At 36.5% G+C, this 21,155-nt stretch overlaps 1 protein-coding gene across 8 annotated transcripts in view; it reads left to right on the top strand.

The window, feature by feature from the left end:
* LOC119074862 (ras GTPase-activating protein raskol) overlaps positions 1-21,155 on the top strand; it is a 103,827-nt gene that overhangs the window by 79,868 nt on the left and 2,804 nt on the right. For 6 of the 8 annotated variants that reach the window (XM_037181183.1, XM_037181178.1, XM_037181177.1 and 3 more), the window contains 4 exons: positions 17,736-17,850; positions 17,917-18,044; positions 18,107-19,212; positions 19,278-21,107. In XM_037181183.1, the coding sequence (XP_037037078.1) occupies positions 17,736-17,850; positions 17,917-18,044; positions 18,107-19,212; positions 19,278-21,107 (3,179 nt within the window). Of the gene's footprint in view, positions 1-1,458; positions 1,787-6,567; positions 7,993-17,735; positions 17,851-17,916; positions 18,045-18,106; positions 19,213-19,277; positions 21,108-21,155 lie in introns of those variants that run through there. The other 2 variants (XM_037181182.1, XM_037181176.1) reach the window with 1 other exon arrangement.

Here is a 21,155-nt window from a genome sequence, read left to right as displayed (position 1 = left end):
AAGTTCTTCAACTACCGAACATAACTTTGTACAACATGTACAACAATACAGCTACTAACTGCCATGTTCTCGTTGAAATATATGTCAAAAAACTAAGAAAGTGGGTAGGTCAACAATCGTGGTGTAGGGCTTGACAAGACTTTCGATTTAGGTTCTGAACTCAAAAATACCTAAAATGTGGCAGGGCTTGTCCAAAATTACTGAATCTTTTTCAAAAGACCGAACAGATTGTTTCGCATTGCAAACTGTTGGTACATGCCTAACTTCACTCTAAGGCCAATAGATCATTATGACGGGGAAGTGTTTTGAAGGCGTTTGATTTGAACAAAAAAACTTGCGGGAGCTGTCAAACGTTGACACAAAAGAATTTCTCATTCCCGCAAGTTCGAACAAAATGCTTTTAATGACAGGACAGCGGCCAAATTGAGTACAGTTTTGTATCCACACTTTTTTACTGTGCCAAAATTTGTTCGGTACAATGTCCAATTTCAGTACTCTATTTTAGAGTAGCATTCATGCTTAAAGTGCATTGGTAGCATACATTTATAACCAAAGATGTAGACAAGTTAAGTAAAATTAGCATAATAATATGTCGTCACTAAACCTAGCAGTTCCATCAATTCGAAGTAGCAAACCTACCTAGCCTACCTAACCTTCAGAGGTTTCCTGCTCCTTTTTTTAAATAAAAAAGTGAAGTACTACACTACATATCAGGGCCTACTTTTTGGAAACTAATTTCTTGAATTTCTCGAAATTTCTCGAATTTCTTGAATTTTCTCGAATTCGAGAAATTCGAGAAACTTCAAGAAACTTGAGAAATTAGTTTCTTTAAATTTCTTGAATTTCTCGAAGTTTCTCGAATTTCTTGAATTTTCTGGAATTTCTTGAAATTTCTTGAATTCGAGAAATTCAAGAAACTTTGAGAAATTCAAGAAATATTTCTCGAAATTTCTTGAATTTCTCGAAGTTTCTTGAATTTCTCAAAGTTTCTTGAATTTCTCGATTTTCTCTAAAAGTTTCTAAAAAGTAGGCCCTGCTACATATAGTACAAGTGCCCAAAAGCGCCTAATTTCTTCAGATGGCACTAAAACGCATTTTCAAACGTCTCATAATAATATCGACCCATCCCGAGTACTTCTGTCATTTTTTACTTTCTCAGAAGTAATAAGGAGCTTAGGCGTACTCTCCTCGTAATACATGAAAAGGCTACGTTTCTACAAAGAATATTTTCTCTACAAATTTTCGTTCACAATTTTCATTCACAATTTTCGCTCTATTCCGTAGTGTAACATCTGTATACTCATTCATACAACGACCGTACAACGTTGAATCAGTCGATATACATATATGCCCCTCCATATCGTCAACTAAACAACACACACACACACTATGAAATCATAATTCAATCGTCTCATGCATTTCTTTAACATTATATTTTTGTCGGAACACGATTAGTCTGACTCTTAATACGTCGTTGAAACGGTCGTTACTATCGGTGTAGTAAACGCGTAAAGGTTGACTGTTGACGGTTTATTATATCTGAAAAACCTTATTTTAATTGGTAATCCAATTCGATTTAATTTTACACCAATTTTCGAATTTGTTTTTTTAATTAAAAATTAAAAAATTTATTATTTTAAAATTGGGTGTTGCGTTTGTCCGTAGAGTGATTTATAGTCGATGGTGTTTTATTGTGGAATTGTGTTGCCGTCGATGCGTTCGGAAAATTTATATTATTGTTCATAGACAGGCTCTACGCTCTTTTAACGCATATAACTATAATAATGTAATTTATTCGAACTCGGAAAAAAAAGCTAAATAGTTAATTCTTTGGCATTTTTTCGAGCGTTTATTTATTCTTTCAATGAAACTTGTTGTTGAATATTTCGACGTTTTGTGTTGATTATTTATTGAGAGAAAAAAAAAGACTTGTTTTGTGTACGATGTGCAATCAACTATATGGAAGACGGAATGTTCCCTATATATACCATCATATATTGTTGTTAACGTTCTTTTATTTTACTTTAATTCTTTTTTCTTTCGTTTTCCATCCCGAGAGTCTTTACTACGTTAAATATGATGTTGAAATACCATGGCGGACACTCTTGTGATATTGCTTGTTTTTTAGAATCAAGCTGCAATTCTAAAGACGAAAATGTATTCTCAATCCGGTTTAGTGATATTCGTTAATATGATTTTGTTGTTGTTGTTTTGGAATGCGTACAAAAGTGTAATTATTTGATGGACGATTTTTACTTTCATTGTCATGTCACGGTTCAGTTATCCGTGTGTCTGGATGTATCGCAAGACGTACGAGTGTAAATTGTACGAGTGTTCTTACGAGGACCATTCTGCTACTAATTGAATAACTAACTGCTAACGATGCTCAAAGCTAAGTCAAAGTTAGTCACTTAGAGGGAAGATAAGTGTTCTCTCCAAAGTGAAATAAAAAATGTCGTACTCATCGTGACAGCTAAGGGGTTCGTTCATTAATCGTTACTCAAAAATAACGATTTACGAGGCCCTCCACCTTGTCAAGAAAAAAGTATAAAAATTGCAGATAGAAAAGCATGTATAGACCGTCACGCAAGTCTATACCCGCTCTTTCCTCTCTTCGTTAAGTAATTTATGAATGACCCCTAGCCCCAAAACAAATTCAATATTCTGACCTATTATTCCCGACAGAAGGTTAGACGTTCGCTGATGGTTAAAATATCCACAAAACGTTCAGACTATTCATCGGTATGAGTTGCAAATTCTGCACCAAAATCACATTCCTAAGCCCAAGCTATATGCGCACAACAATGGCTCTCGGCTCGCCAACTGTGGTACCCATAAATGCCACCATATGAATGATATTTGCTCTTATTGGACTATAATAAAAGCAAAATCGATTGTGATTACATTACGCAAAGACCTTGAAATTAGACCAAAATGTAACATGGAGTTCAAGTCATCTATACTGGCCTAAGCTTCAAGCAAAACATGAATAATTTATTGGATTTATATTCATTCAATTGATAAATAATGCAAAAGCAGTGCGGTTCTACGACGACATAATATACATAGGTTTCGAATGCCGATCGATTTTTCAGGCAATTTAAATTTTAAATATTAAATCGATCGATTCGATAAATACAGAGTGGATAGACACCACAGTTGAGTTTCTGTTGAAAGTAATAAATTTTGTTCCTAATGCTCTAGACACAGCAAACTTATTTTACTTTCACAAATCTCCTCAGCCAAAGAATTTTTTATTGATTGATTTCGTATGCTTTATAGGAATCAGCGAAAATTGATTTAAAATAAATCGTCGGAGTGATTACGTTTAAAATCTCAGACATAAAATCCGACAAAATTGACTATTGAATTGAATTACCGGAGATATGTAATATAAAAAAGCAATAATGATGCCGGAAGCATTTAATTCGAATTCAAGGCACAGACAATACACACACGTTGCTATTATCACATTACAACAATAATTTTATTTAAAATTTTCCTCGAGTCAAAACAATCATCGTATTAGCCATTCAATAGGAAAATCGGAATGAATAAGAATTGGTGGGTAATAATTAACGGGATAGAGAAACGCCACTTTAACGTTCTCTAAATTGTTATTGTTGTTGGCTATGATTTCTTTTGATTGTGTTCCAACATCGTCTTTGGTGGTATTTTGTGCTCTTAATTCAATGGTATAGACACACCCGCTTGAAACGATGATATGCTTAAACCAAAAGGAATGTAACACTTCACAGCGCGCTTTAATTTCGATAACAAACACCTTAGTCTCAATTGTAACGATTTGATTCACCTTTCTATGAGTAATTTTGTTCAATCTTTCACAAAACTTGAATCTGAAGAGCTTTAACGCAGGGGAAGATGCAGGATAAAGTCTACCTTTTTGCCAATTGAAAAGAGTGATTCATGTTAGGACATTCGATATTTTTTACGTGGCGCTTTGACCATTAGGGATCATCTTTAAAGCAACTTAAAGAAACTAGAGGAGGTCTGGCAAATTGTAGGTATTGGAAAAGTGCAATCAAATTCGGCGAAGGGGGTCTAAAACTCTCAAAAAATTCGAATGTACTTTATGTACGTCCCCTTAGAGTGCAGTACATAGAAGTGTGAATGTTGAAATTTGGTGTACTACTAACATGTTATTTGAAAGGAAGAATTGATGTTCAACTGACCCACGAACCTTGTCAGTGTGATGCTATACGGTGACGTATTGTAGTCATATTGGCCACTTGAAAAGTGTAATTCATTTTCTTCCGCCCACAATAAATTACAAATAATATTTTGGTAAAATGACATCAGTAATAAATTTGCTTAAAATTAGAATACAAATGCCAAATGCTCTACACGCACACCTCCATCTTCCATGTCTCCATCATTTGCGAGTAAAAGTTCTTAATTAAATTAACGGAAAAAGAAATTAAATTTGTTCGCTTCAAAAAAAAAAAAACGAAACGAAACGCGATCATTATTACACACTGACGATGTAACCACCACAAACAATCTCTCTGTACAATTTATTTTGTTAATTTTTTTTTGTGATAACGTGACACGATAAATTACAGCCACGGAAAAAATGATGATTGATGATGATTCTGTTCGGTTATGAGTTTAAAATATTAAATTTAATTAAACATAATTTATGAGTCGTCTGATTGTATTTGCCATGCTCTGTTCCAAAACACGAAATTATGCTCAACTTATGTTCAACTTATCTAATGCGTTTTGTTTGCGTTCGAATTTTTTTCCGAATGTTTCATTACTTTTCCCTTTCATTGTTGATTCAGTTATTTGAATATGATCTATGCTGTATGTGTACTCAATGTACAAACGGAACTTATTACATATCGTCGCTTTCAATTTTATTTAGAAAATTAGAATTCTCTTCATAAAAAGCGGTTTTCTTTTCGTCATTAAATTTATCAAGATTCGAACTACACACACCTTCCATTGTATTTCTACGGCGTATAAAACATTTTTTTCCTTCTTAAACCCATCAACATTTTATAAATCATATTCTCTTATCATCAACAAATAATAAGGTGTACCTAACCATGTTCGAATGATTAGCGAAAATGTAGGAAAAAAAATCGCAATTTTCCGTGTGTATAATACTGTACCCGAACTGTAACCATTAAAATTCAAATATTTGAAGATTAGAAGTTGAAGAAGAAAAAAAAAATGCGAAAGAAACTCAAATGAATGAATTTTTCTGTTTTCAATGAAAATAGACTGGATGAGTCATACGTAAAAATGAGCTCCGCGTATACAACCATCGACATACGCTCTGTTTACATTAAGCAGTCCCATTAACAATATTTTTATTGTATGATTGTGTGAAAGTGATAGTAAAATGCACACAGCGCACACCTACAGGGAAAAATGTTGTAATCTGCTCCACACTGTGTGTACACTACCCATAATATTGTGATGTGGATAGTGTACTTTTCAATTTTATTTACATTTTTTTTTCGTCTAAAGTATTTCCGATAAGCGTTTATCAGTTTGCTCTCATATTTTCAGCTCCTTGACTTTTATTTGATTAGGCGAAGCGTATTTCAATTTAGCGTGCAACTTCATGGGCGTTTCAGTGTTTGATTGTAATTGCATTTTCGGTTCAAAAGATCATGATGGATCAATGCAGAAATGAAGTGAATGCCGGTCGAATGAGTAGAGTTTTGTGGATTTTTTGTGGTTTTCAAAGATTGGGATGGAGTTCATAGCAATTTAGCTGATAGAATTTGTAAAAACGGATTTAAAATTGTTAAGGTCCGTCATAGGGAAATGACACTACAGTTCCCCCACCTTTCAACTCAAGTCGATTTCTTGCAGTTTACAATTGAAGGAGATGTTCGTGGACGAATTTTTAATTGAAGAAAGTTCAGGGAACATTACTCATTAAAGTAGAGTCGGTGACTAAAGCTGACCGTACGTTATAACAATAACAAAGAGAGAGAGATACAGCAGTTTTCATTGTCTTTTTGAAAACGGAGTCGTAAACGAAGTCACTGCGCTTAGCGCTTTAGTTTTTTCTCTGAACTCTTGTCCTGCTATTGTGTCAATAAAAGAACCAAAAACCATCATGTAAATCCAATCAAATCAAATTAACTTAATTCAATAGCAACTGTTGTTGCCATTATTCTGAAATAGAATTTTTGTTTTGGGCTGAACACGGAACACCGACTCAACAAATTAATTTTCTGTTAATTGTATCAACTCCAATCAACCGAAACAATTTTTGCCTTGTGTTGCAAATACAAAATCTTATCTTTATGGATACATTACGTCCAACCTGTACCATGCATTTACTCCGCATTTCAAATCGACGAAACAACATTTCCACTTAGCTCAATAGAAAGTTTTCGTTCACCAATAATACCTGAATTGCATTTTTAACATCGTCAAGAATTTTATCTCATTAGGAGGATTGTGTGTCTGTCTAAGTCGAACATCGTTCACAAAACAAGCTCTTAGCTAATTCCTTTAAAACGAAACAAAACTATGCCAAAGTAATTAACAATCGAATCAAACATGTTGTGTAATTTACAGAAAATCTTTTACGATTATGTGTGCTGAGATCGAGTGAAGACTTACAAACTGAAATATATTTTGTGCAAGTCGTGATCTCGAAAGAATAATAATAAAAAAAAAATCTTTCGAATTTAGTTCATCGAACAAGTTTACAATTCATCGTGTTCGGCGTCCCCCATAAATCGAAATTGAAAAATTGTTATGAAGTGATAATCATTTCGGAAAATAAATAACACCAACAACAACAACAGCCACAACGAAAATGTGATAATTTAAATGTAAAGTTGATTTTAGTACAGTGATGAAGTGGCATCAGTGGCATACGCTCCGAATGCTCCATATTTTATTACATATCATCAGTCGGTTATCTTGATGTGTACAAGTTCAAGCCATACTCAAATTGAGCTCAATTTGAATAATTGATTTTAATAAAGTGTGAAATTTGAGTATTGAGATGGATTCATAGTGTTGGCTTAGCCATAAAATGATAAATTGCTGAAAAAAGCGGATTGGCGCTAAAGATTAATTATTTTTTTTAAACCGAAACCACATTGGGAATATTCATTTATTGAAAAAGTTACACCAACAATGCGGTCAATGAAAACGAGAATGTGTGGAAATTAACGTGTACAAAGATGCTTCAAAGTCCAGAAACAACATTCACGTCTGATTCGACACGGCGACGCTCAACGTTCTACGTTCCGTTAGTCACCGATCTGGATTGCCCGTCAAACGAAGCACTATCTACCAATTTGGATGAAATCAAAAAATCCATCGATCAGCTGTACAGTCCGGACCTTAGCGCCTGTAGCTTCGAGTGGAGCCTAGACGACTCACTACCCAACACTGACATGTCCATCACATCTCGCCTACCCAACGAAAAGACCAAACGATACGGAATCGTATTGAATGGCATTGATTTGGATGATGATGACGATACTGATTGCCATAAGCTGCCCAGCAACACATCGACGCCCGTCAAGGTAACACGATCGCACAGCCGATCGAATCTTCTATCTAGTCTACCCGATGCGACAACACCGACAAAAGAGAAATCGAAAACATTGCCGCAGAATCTGTCGCCGGCGAATACATTTCCGCCGAAACATTCATTTCTGCTGAAATCAACACCAAAAATATCGTTAAACTATTCATCGTCATCGGAGGTGACGAGTGCCGTCACACCGTCGCCCAAGAAAAGTCTCAGCTTCATACGGCGTGCCCATTCCACGAAATTGTCGCGAAACAATTCGTTGCTGAAAAGTCTAACGTCGAAATGTGTGGACCCGAGTGTGGAAAGTTTGTGCCGGGTCATGGTGAACGAATTACAGTTGGATCGGTTGGAGAAGTATTTCAAAGCCGACAACTGTTCGGAATTAGTCAGAGATATGTTCTTCAAAGAAAAATCGTGCGGACAGTTGGAGGATAGTGACGTTCATTCAGGTATACTACTATAATGATACCATACCAAATAATAATAATGATAAAGATTATTGATTTTGATTGCCAGTCGGTTTCGACAAACTCTGCAATTAATACGCTCTGTGCGTAAGTTCCGAAAGAAAAACCTCAGCAAATTTAATTGTAACTTAAGCAGCAAACGATCATTCAATCGGCAAATTTATATCAAATTTCTATTAACCAAAGTTTTGGCTTCTTTTTTGTTGGTATTCAAATGCCCAATTCAATTTTATAATCACCAACTTATTGTTATTTATTATTAAATCGAGTATGGTCAAGGTGATGTAAGAAAAGTTTGATTTTTTTTTGTTTTTTCGTTGAGCAAACGATAATTTTATAGTTAAATAATGATCATGACGTAAGCCGAAATGATTTGCCTCTATATCACATAAACGGATAGTTAGTAATTGATTTATGTGTTTTTGTGATGATCATTAATATCGTTAAAAAAACTAACGCTTGAATGGAAGTGGATTCGGACAATAGACGATTACTTATTATGTCGGACTGAAGTCTATAAAAATGATTATTAAAATTGGAACATTTTTTTTGGGTAGCACGCATGGATTTATTAGGCATAAAAGTCGGAATTGTAATTCGTTCGGACTATGCAATCGCTCCTAATTATGTAAAACAACCAAGTTGAATTTGAAGGAAAAGCTCACTAATGTCATTACTTGCGAATCCTCGAGATTTACAGTTTGTCAAGATCTACGAAACTACGAAAGTTAAGAAAGTTAAGAGTTGAGATTCTTCAGCTAAGAATCATGCGGCGAACCACAATTTTTATGATTTATCAAGCAGAACGAGTGTTCAGAACTTGCGAATTCTAGGGATTCGAGATAGGAGTTTCCTATAAAATGCGCCAGTCCTCGCAAGCCGTGTAAGATCGTTAAACTATCAAAAATCATAAAATATCATAAACTGGGAAGCACTTTTAATTGACTGGGAACATCGATGACTTTTAAAACTCTGATAAATCTAAAATTGTGTTGCTGAAGCTGATGAAAGTTAGAATGAATGTTCGCCCAAGGACTTGGTAAAATCATTCTCCTCTTATCCATTTCCCACCAATTCTCGCATAGGTACGTAATCCACTAACTATTGTCAATTCTCCAAAGAATCTCAATGCAAAAGTCAAAATATTTTGAAACATTTTCATAATTCAACCACGTATACGTTCCGTGCTACATATAGATATATATACCCTTCACGTATATACCATATACCATACATACCGTAATAGTTGCACTCCAATTTGAATATCAATTATACCAGAATTTATTTACAACAAAAATGCCTGTACCTAATGCTACATAAGTAGGTACCTCTACGATTACTTTCTTAATCGAAATTCTTGTCACGCTTCATTGAAAACAATAAATAAGCATATTCAAGTACAGCTGTGTTATCGTCGTAATTATACTATGGCAACAAAGAACAATGTCCTCGGAAATTGCCTCGTACACTTTCTTTCGTACTTTATGCTAACAATGGAAAATTCAAATTTGTTTTCGAATCAGTCCGGATCCGATTAACCGATAGATACAAAAAGGGCTTGTCGCCTCAATCGATTAGTTTTAAATTCTGGGCGAAATACACTCGGCCTTTACTTAAGTGTCCACTCCACTCAACAAAAAGTACTCCGTGAGAGAGCAAGCTATCAAATAAACAAAGAAAAAATTGAAAAAAAATCAATTTTATCTCTCACACGGAGTACTTTTTTGGTAAGAGGAAACTAAGCATTAGAGCTCATTCTTTGCAATTTCCTGCAAAGCTTACGTTCCAATTCCGGTTTTGCTCACCATAACATTTAAATCTGCATTCGGCTCCATCAGGGAACAATTTATTTTTCTATGTGTGTCTGCTATGCCAACGGTTGCACTTTAAACGTAACACGAAACAGTAAACAATAAACATTATGGTTAAGCGAGCATGCATGTTATGTGACACCATCTTCATAGCATGTGGTCAGCGATAAAATAAAAACTTTATTTACAAAATAAACAGAACAATTAGCTCGTCATTCAATTAGCGAAAATCGAAATGGGTTGTGTTTGTGTATAATAACCAAACAAATCACTTCTAAATGAAATGCATTGTCAATGCGTTCGTTTGGCGGTTTGAACATTGCCAATTTTGATATTTGATGCAGAGGAGAACAAACGCAGGATGATGATTCATAAACTTTCGTTGCTGACGTTATTGATACTCTTATCGAATGGGATGTCAGTTGTTCGTGATTCTGTGGTTTGTATTTTATGGATACGTGCGCATCGTACCATAAATCTGATTCTCAAGTTTGATTCAACTTGGTATCATTATCTTCATTTATGCTAAGAGTCAAGCGCGAACACGAAACGGAATTTTTTTGTGTTTTGCTGCTATTATCTTCACATCTTTTGTCGTACACAAATGTACAAGGCTGTCATGCTAATCAAAGCATGAAAAACATGAATTCTTGTTTCTTTATCTTATACGCTAAAGAAATTTATTTTTTATTTTTTCGAAAAACTGAACCTTTGATATGCTTCTTCCTATGTGTGCTCGTATACAGACCCGATGTTTAATGCGCTCATTCTAAAGAATGTTGTGATAAATCCAAAAAAACAAAACCAATTCTCGTAAAAAGACCTTACAATTACAACCATCAGTTCTCAAATATTTCGGAATTTTGTTTATATTTTTATGATGATTCGTGAAGTTAACATCAAAAACACATTTTTATAATGATCGACTCAACAAGCAGCTATCCATACATACAATGCTCATAAATATATATCCAACATGTGTTTAACACACACAGACTATATGCATTTCGTCGTAAAAAACGGTTTTTTAACCAACTTAAAACTTAACTGGAGGCAATAATGTAGGCAATGGAGTCACTGAAAAGGTCAATGTCGAGTGGATAGATATTTTATTGATAATGTTGTTACTGTCGATGCATTGACCGTTTTTCCGCATCAACATAATTGTTTGGTTTACAAAATGTTTCATGCTTTTAATCCGCATGGCGCGTGATGGGATGATTATCAAAAAGATTTCGTAATTTGTATTCGTAGGCCGAACTCAATTAATGCAATCATCAGAACCGTTCACCTGATTGGTCAGTTATATTTCGCTCAGTACTAACATCCTGGAGTGTTAAAAGAGAAAAAGATTTGAAGTTTCGATTGTGATGGGGATTTCGTCAGAATTTGCTCGAAGGTGGAGCAAACTGAAAAGTTAAGTGTAACGAAGGTTCTTTTCGTCTTCAAATAAATTTTTAATCTCTTTAAAATATCTGGAGAGCTATCTGAATCGGACCTGATGGGTCCCGAAGCCCAGATTGACCATGTCTTAAAATCACTTCACCCTGTTCTAGAGAGACATATTTTTCCAGAACGATACGTGCAACTAGCGATTAGAAATTTTATTTCGGAGCTGACCCTAACCCAATCACTCCTAATAAATGTGTCTTAACGAAGCTTTGGTTTCTTTGGTCTTACTTTCATCGAATTGACTTTCGTCGTAAGTCGTCACACTTCATGCACTCTTTTCTAAGCAAATAATTTCGTAGAGATATGTCAAGATCGATTTGGGTTTACGTGTCCATTTTATGTGCGATGTTATTTCTAGCGTGAATAATTTAAAAACACAACATTGGTGGACCTACATAATAATTCGAAAGTATTGTGCAGCACCGGTTGTAACAGCATCATCATCTCAATGTTTTATTTTTGTTGTCACATTAAGTGAACATGTCAAATATATTTGGACTGCACAACTGTTACGAATAATTTTTTGTTTTTCTTTTACAAAATCAGAGATGACCTCTTCTCAAGAAATATTTTAAAATTAGAAATTACCTTTTCACTTTCGTAATGCCGAAATGTGGCAATCTCGTTCGCTGCTCATTTTAATATAAATAAATTTTGAAGGGAATTACAGTTCATTTGGGGTGTGTGTGCATGCAGCCCTAGACGAAAATCACAATTACGAAAATACATTTCCATTGCAACGAATCGTAAATCACGTTCTAGCCTGTTTCCATTCTCATTGCATTTTTACGATCATTTTCTTGGTAGACAACTGAACACCCGATTGTCTGCTTTTCACCCCAACGAAACAAAAATAAATATTTTGTATAAATATAGCAACACCCCTGTGTGTAGCGTATAATTATCATACATTTCGGTATACGTAACCATCTTACCCAATCAGTGTGAAACGTGACCCTAGTCCAAATGCAACACATATTGCCTTTAATTCTATTACTCATAAATGCGCTCGTTTTACTTCATTTTTCCGTGGAACTATTATCCAATAAAAGGCCTCACAAAATGCTCAACGTGTTTCACATGTTGTAGTGAATGGCTCTCATGCCTGCACAAGTTATTAACTGTTGCAGTAAAATGCCCTATGCGGTTAAGATACAAAACGAATTATATTTTCTAGGCACACAGAATTTCACAAATTTGCTTCGAGTTTATCTCTTGGTATAAACTATGCCAGCTCGAAAATAATATTGCCAACGAAATGGTGTACGTTTTTGTACTTTAATTAGAAACTGTATATAAAGCTATATGAAACGATCTATTCACATAACAAGTGAATAACACAATAAAATGGAAAATATTTGTTTCCTTTAGTTTCACCGAGAAAAATGTGGGGTTAATGCGTGTTGATTCTACGGGGAATAAAGTAGTATCTACGATGATAAGCTGGGACTTCGTATAAAATAATCAATTTCGTAACGACCGTTAATAAACCTTTGTGAGGACGTTAACCGACGTGAGGTTGGTTACCTGATTTCGTAACATTACTGTAGGTCACATAGCGATTTAAGGTTTCTTGCAGATTCATCGTCTAGACGATTTTGCTATGCGTCTCGTCTGTTTTAAAAACTTAGACCGGACTGGTTACCAAAAGGCGGTTAGGGTATCAATTATATTGTGTTCTAGTGTCAGGAATCGGGATTTTGCACGTTCCGCTCACTCCACTTCAGCCGATGCTATTTTTTAACATGTTCGAGTACCCAAGTAATTTATGGGTGACAGCGATTGTCAACATGACCAGTCTTGATATCTGAATGGTCTCGAGGTCGAAGCAATTCTCGTTTTTCCAAAGTGTTCTCATCATTAATCCAATTTTTTCTCTGTGCATAATGGTCTGTGAACTGTAAACGTTCTCTTTCTTGCACTCTAACTGAATACAAATTCAAAATAAAATCTTCGATATGTGAAAAATTCAAAAATGTGAACACATGAGGTATGTGGTACATAATGCAGTGCAGTGCAGACAGCAAGATATTTTAAAACGATCAAACATTAATTTCGTTGTGAAAAATAATCCTAATGGGTCGTCAGATTATAATAGTGATGGGTCGGTAACATTCAAACGGTGACAACACAACAACGACAACGCACGACTGTGCTTATATTATATGCTCATATTCTAATATTTTAAATTATTTGTTATTAAAAATGTCACTTCGTTTCGATTTGAACATTAAACTTAATAGAAATGAAGTCGACGATAAAACTGTGACACGTTGATTATTGAATTAAATTTTAGGTTTGAGATTTGAGTGAGATTTTATTTAATTTATTTTTCGTCTAAAAAGAATTTTGTATATTTGAACTACTGGTTTTTAGATAGGGACATAATTGGTATAGATGATATCTTTCAACGGCACATCAAATCTATTTTTTGTCTTTAAAGAAAATGTTACGATCATGTTACAGGATGACTGAGAAGAACATTTCTTCACTCGATTTTTTTTTGTATTGCTGTTGAGACGACAAATATGAATAAAATATTACGCAGGGTTTTAATCGTTCTTATGCCGCACGATCGGCTCGACAAAGCAACGAGGTTGTGTAATTTAATCTGTGTGATGCGCCTTTTATTAATTCAAAGTCGTCAAAAGCAACAGAGACGGTTATCTCTGTGAAATGATTTATTATGCACCTTCGTTCATTCGTTATCACGGAATGTAAGTAATTTGATTTATAAATCTAAATTAACTCGTTCGGTTCCGAATGGTTTTATGCAGTAGGAACCGTTCGGATTGAATCAATGGAAATAAATAAATATTTTTTTAGTCAAATGCATCGTTGGTTGCCTAGAATTTTTGGTTGGAAGTAAAATGAGATGTTACCGAAAACTCAAAAATATTTCTTTAAAATAATATCAAAGATTCTAGGGAAATTTTAATGAGATTGAATCAAAATAAACTTGAAATGACAATCACATTTGACTTTTATCAGACAAATTTTTGTAGAGAAATCAGAAAAAAGTTTTTAAAAACGATTTTCATTTGAAAATCACTTCCACATAGGTCGAATAAGATAATGGTGAAATAATTGCATGAGTTGAATTCATGTACTTACGGACCTGTTGCCGTGAAGTGATTTCATCCGATGGATTTTAGATTATATAGCAGAACAGTTTCAGATTTGAACTACTGTTTTGCACATATAAAGAGTGACACTTTTGAGTCAAAGCTGTTCTTACTGCTATTCTCCATTTCTCTGATTTATCTCATTTTCTAGTTGAAATTATACGCGAAATGAAAGAGACCGGTGACATAGGAAACCTTAGAAATTAGTTTAGTCAGTAGAATCTGATCAGGTTTTTTTCAACCTGACTTGACCTGAACCTGATTGGTTCAATTTTGACCTGACCTGAATCAAATTTTGTGAACAAAATTGCGTTAATGGTAATAACCTGGCGTGGCAGGATTTCAGGTCACCTGATTCATGATTAAAAGGTTTTCCATTTTGCATTTAAATTGCCACTGTGCAGTGACGCAGTAACAGTCAGTTAAGCGTTTCCAGTCTATGATATTTTGGCGCAAAGTTTGAAAACGCCTTAGCGAATTCAAATTTTGCGTCAACATAAAACTCTGATAAATCTAAAATTGTGTTTTCTTAAGTATGGTTTCCACTCAACAAAAAGTACTCCGTGAGAGAGCGACTTGTCAAATAACCCAAGCAAAAATTGCAAAAACCAAATTTTGTCTCTCAAACGGAGTCCCTTTTTAGCTATCAAGCTTTAAGCTGAACAAACTGTAATTAACATTTAGGTCAAATAAGGTAAAATCAGGTCGCATCCGATCAAATATAAATCAGGTCAGGTCGGGCTTAGAGACTTAACGAGCATAGCCTCAAACTATTCAGGTAGACGGTTTCAGGTACAGCTCAAAATCGACATGTTCCGGTCTTATAATGAAACAAAATCCACAAAATCTAAGATTTAGGTATCATTTATTCAGCTAACTCTACTAGTAACGTTTGAAGTTAATTACTCTTCGAGAAATTGTACTAAATTTAATTTTCACATTTTCATTGCAGTGCAATGATTGCACTGCTGAGCTATTACCTGAATTACTGTCAGGGGAGATTCCAAACTCGAGGCTGTTATAAATTTATCTGACAGTTGATAAATTCATCAGCGCTAATCGCTGGCGGGAATACACCTACAACTAATAAATTTATCGATATAAATATCTCTGCCAGAGCTAAATATACGCACGCTAATAAACTCAGACGGGAACTGAGCTTCTCTAAGTTAACTGTGAAAATGTTCTTGACTGAATGTAACTGCGAAATCAAACGTCTCTGTGGAATTTATATTTTGATGTATTGTAGATATTCACAGAAACAAGTCTTGGAATATTTTAATTCTAAAACATTTCAGGTCGGAAAGAAGTGAAATAAGGAATGGTTTGTCATTTTAAACAATTTATTGTTCACCGTATACTCATTCATTTAACGATTTAACAATATTTGAATGACATCAAATGACGAACGAACATTCAAGATACGTAAATTTCGGTCATCGCCCATCATTTTCTATGTCGAATTTCAATTTTTGGTCATCTGATTCATGTAATTAACCAGTTTTTTTTTGCTGTACATAAATTTCAGAATGAAAACAAAAACGTTTGTAACGCTTCGAGTGAGTCATTGAATTTTTGATTTTATTTTCGTCAGACGACAAGTTAGAAAAACGACAACAGGTTCTGTACCGTAGTTGATACGAGGAAGAAAATGTTCAATTTATCATCAACTTTAACGCTAATCGAATTACAAATTCCTTTGATCAATTAAACTCTCTTTATGTCCGCATATAGTCGCGATTTGAAGAGAGATTGAACAAAAAAGGTTTTGCATAATCTTCGGCATTAATCTTCTGTTTTTTTACACGCTTCGTCTGTGATAAAATTCCCAACCATATCAGTTATCGATTGTTCAACGGCTTTTGATTACAACAAATTCGATGTGTTACCGGCGTTTAACGAACGTTCCACCTTTTAATTTATCAGTTAAACCAGATATCAAATTTGTACAAAATGTGTGATTGACATCGTTTAAAAGGTATGGCAGACGGAATTGATGACACGCCAAACGTTATATCGTTTCGTTGTAAAGTAACTAAAGATCAAGATTTCAGGAGAAATTCAAATTGAAAAACCAAAAATGTTGTTGTGTGTACGACGTACACTGTACGTTACATGGCATATGTTCTGTCCGTACGAACATTTCTAAATTCGAAATGGAAAAGGTTAGACATTATCAGAACGTTCGATCTGAAGACTGAACGTTATGTGTGTGTATGAACACACGGCTTTATTATGATTTCAGTCATCATAACGATTGCTTTGGCATTAATATATGATGTAAAAGGTGCGCTCTGGTATTAATAAAAAGAAACGAGACTATATCAAACCATTCAACAAGAGACCCATAGAAATTGTCTTTTCAATTTGCTGCACAAACACATAACATTAGGTACACCGAATAATGTTGTCTTTTTATCTAAGATGACCCATTTTAACATCGAAAGAAAATTGGTTTTTACGACACAATTTTACGTTGAAATATTTGTGTGCGTGTGTCTACCGTTAACGCTAAGTTCATGAGACTTATTTTATGGTCACGTGTAAATTTTTTAAATAAATGTTTTGATATACTTCACTCACTGTAGCTGGCTTTTTAGCAGACAAAGCAGGAAGCTTTGTTTGTGTGTACATTTCAGAGTCGATTTTATTTCGGTTTACAAATGTTTTGCAGGGTTTATGTGTACAAAATCGTTTTGAAATAATGTTTACAAATAAGTAATGAGAGTAAGAGTAAATTCTGTCGGCAGCATGCGAAAGTCGACGATTACATAGCAGTTTGCTCCCTGCGAAAGTTGACCATTACACAGTAGTTTGCCCCTGTTAAAGTGCTCCATTTTACATGAAGAATTCCATTATCACACTCAACTTTCGCACGGGACGGGACAGGCAGTAGACCAGAGTCCACTGGATGCTGCTTAGTGAATAATTCGGAAAATCGTGTATTTTTCAGCAATTCAATTCGATAACTGTTTTCCGACAAGTATAGTCGCTTTCAACTCGGATAATGTTCAAACTCTCACCTTGTCTGAAAGACACTTACCGCTGCACGGTGCTCAACAAACTCCCCTGTTAGTTTGTTTTTATCACAGAATGGTTACCTCACGTAATGACTTACTTTCGCAGCATGCAGTAAAATCTGCTGTTACGTAGCTTTGTCATCATATGACGATATTGTCGTTCAATTTGATATTTTTCGACGTCGGAAATTATTATGCAAAAAAAATGAATTTTGAGGAATATTATGTCATTGCCTCTCGTGCAAAACATTATTTTTAAAATCGTACACGGCCGAGTTGTCTCGATAATAATTTTTTGCTCATCTGCTTCCTTTCAGATACATCTTACGAAAAAGCATGTCGACGAGGTTCCGCTCCAGCTACTCCAATACTTGGACAAAAACAAAACGAGTCTCATTCAACATCGCGATTCACCAATTTCTTTTCAAAGAGGTAAGATGGTTTTCATTCATATCGTTGTCGGACGTGTATTTTCAACGATTATCCGCTGTTTTGTAGATCAAATCCACTCAAACGAACCAAATCAGTGACAAAATTGGAGCGATCGAAACGTGGTCCAGGTGGCTTACGCGGTTCACGATCACATGAGAGTTTGCTGTCCAGTCACGCTGTGATGTCGACAATCGGTAAGAATAATTCGAATGCCGATTCTGGACTCTTTTCACTCAGTCTCTATTCGTGCTTTCAGATCTATCATGTACTGGTGCTGTTGGTGTTGCACCCGTTCACCAGTCCGTTCTCGGTCGACGGCATTGCTTTCAAGTGCGTGGAGGACCTCGCGGCGAACGATACTATAGTTGCAGTTCGCGCCAGGAACGTGATCTGTGGATTTATAGTCTTCGAAAATCGATCGCACCGAATGCTGACCATACTAGGCGCACCGACAACTCTCTGAAAATGTGGATCTATGAAGCCAAAGCATTACCGCCAAAGAAACGCTACTTCTGCGAAATAAATTTAGACAAAACACTGTACGGTCGAACGAGTGTTAAATTGCGATCGGACTTGCTGTTCTGGGGCGAGTATTTCGATTTTCCCGACATACCCGACATCAATGTCATTACGGTGAATGTATTCCGTGAATTGGACAAAAAGAAGAAACGCGACAAGCATGTGCTGGTCGGATCGGTTAAGATTCCCATACACGAAGTGACGTCGAGAGTTTTTTCGGAGGACTGGTATCAAATCATATCGGAGAAACATGACAGCATCAGCAGAAATTCGTCCAAAGAACAAATACCGACACTGCGCATTAAATGTCGCTTCCAGAGTACGGATATTTTGCCGATCGAAATTTACTCCGATTTTCTGCAGTACCTAAAAGAGAATTACAAAAAGGTGTGCGAGCTTCTGGAGCCGGTGATTGGCGTAAAGGCCAAAGAGGACATTGGCCAGGCTCTAGTATTGTTAATGCATGCTCAAGGGATGGCCGGCCCATTTTTGACCGATGTTGTAGCACTAGATCTGTTACGAGTCGGAGATCAACGGTTGACTTTCCGTGGAAATTCGTTGGCTACCAAGAGCATGGAAGCTTTCCTCAAATTGACCGGCGAACAGTATCTACAAGACACATTGTCGCTACCGATTTCAGAGATAATATCATCGGACAGAGACTGTGAAGTAGATCCATTGAAAGCTACCGGTTCACTGTCAAGGCAACAGCAATCGTTACGCAATGCAGTCCGCAGTGCATGGACGAATATAGCAGAGTCTCACAAACATTTCCCGCCACAACTTCGTGAATGTTTTGCAACGTTTCGCGAACGTTTGCAGGAGTTGAATCGTGAGGACATGGTAAGTTTACTGAGCCGGATATTGATTCGGAGTTCGGTCGACACTAAACGTTTAATAATTTTCAGGCCGACAATTTGATCAGCGCTTCAATTTTCTTACGGTTCTTGTGCCCGGCAATACTTTCGCCGAGTCTATTTAACATCACAAGTGAACTACCCAGTGCAAGAGCTACACGCAATCTAACTTTGGTCGCCAAGACATTGCAAACATTGGCCAATTTCACACGCTTTCAAGGCAAAGAGAACTTCATGGAATTCCTGAACGATTTCCTCGAGCAACAGGCACCGAAAATGAAGGAATTCCTTCATCAGATTTCTACACGCTCCGAACAACCCATGCCAGACACCATTTTGGATTGGTCTGGATACATCGATCAAGGAAAGCAATTATCAATTCTGTATACGCTACTGGCTGACAGCATCCAAAAACTGCCACCCAACAAGCAACAGGAACTTGGATCGTTGCATAGTATTTTAGACGAAATAACGAAAGCAAAAGAGTTGAACAACTTCAACGTACAAGGTGCACCGGGCACGCCGAATCCAAATCAAGAGAATCAGCCACAAAACAGTGGCATTAAATTGGCCGAACGAGGCATCATTCGCGGTGTATTGACTCCAAGTTCTCTGGAGAAAAACATTTTCCGTTACAATGATCCGACCGTTTCGCCGTTGCTCAATCAGCACAATTCAAACATAAACCAAAGTCAAACGAGCATCAACGGATCCGTTTATTCCAACCATCATCTGCAACACTCGCACTCAACGTCTAGCATTTCATCCAATTCAAACTCAAACTACCAGTCGCATCTGATTCCGACGACCATCCATCATCATCATCACCATCAGTCGACGGAACGTGGAGGCGGGCAACACAAGAGCAATGTTTACTTGGACGCAACACGGAATTATAACACGACCTCGCACTATGGAAACGGCAGCAGTGGACGGAAGAGTCCGTCGATCAGAGCAAGTACGTTACCACGTAACAACAATCTTGGCAGTCCAATATCAAATATTGAGGTACAGGGTGGTGATGGTGAGAAAAACGCCAGTTTCATTCAAATTGGACTAGAGCCATCGAACGCCTTCGTCCGAAAGAGTCCAACACCGCTGCTGAAGTCCGTGCACAGTGGAAGTCGTAGCAGGAATTTAAACGGAAGTCAACTGAGCCTCAGTAGCGATTTGCGAACGACCAACAAAAATTCGTTGAATCTGAATCTCAATCTTGGCATTCCGCATTCGGATTCGTCGAATCAACAGAAGCATTCGAATTCGAATATGCCAATGAACCTGGAGGATTTGGACGATCTGTTGAAATACGCCGAAGAGCATGCAGACGACAATCAAAACAAACCGAAAGATATTCTAACCACCAAAGGCAGCAACGTGTCAATCGGACATTGTAGCTCTGGTTATCAGAGCATTGCGACCCAATCGCAGAGCTCTAGCCCAGTTGAACTGGGTGTACCACAACCCACCAACGAATATTCGAATAAAAATGCTCGAAGAATGCCGCAAACAAACGGCAATAAATTCCCGTCGAACAAGTTCACCAATGGAACCAACAGCAACAACAACAATTTGGTGGCCACTCACTCACCGCTAGCATTCAAGAATCCACTGTATCAAATGCAAAACACAGCGACCGCTCATCATCTGTTGCATCATTCAAATTCACAGAAATCATCGTCCCTAACGCCGTCCAGCAGCGAGGAACGTTTGAGCAATGACAACTATTCACATTCTGGAAGTGGTGTCATTGGCAACGGGTGCTACTTATCACCGAACGGAAATGGTGGAAGCAATGACCGTGATGTGTCGATGGGATCGCTGAACGGTTCGAGGCGTCTGACAGGAAATGGTCGATTGCCTCGCACGAATCCGTTGATGCAAGTGAGTAGTCGCCATTATTTGGGTGTGGACTGCGTTGGGAGTTGGGAA

Source organism: Bradysia coprophila, unplaced genomic scaffold (genome assembly GCF_014529535.1).
Source record: "Bradysia coprophila strain Holo2 unplaced genomic scaffold, BU_Bcop_v1 contig_151, whole genome shotgun sequence".
In the NCBI taxonomy this organism is placed as follows: domain Eukaryota; kingdom Metazoa; phylum Arthropoda; class Insecta; order Diptera; family Sciaridae; genus Bradysia; species Bradysia coprophila.
This window is presented reverse-complemented; position numbering and strand designations above follow the sequence as displayed.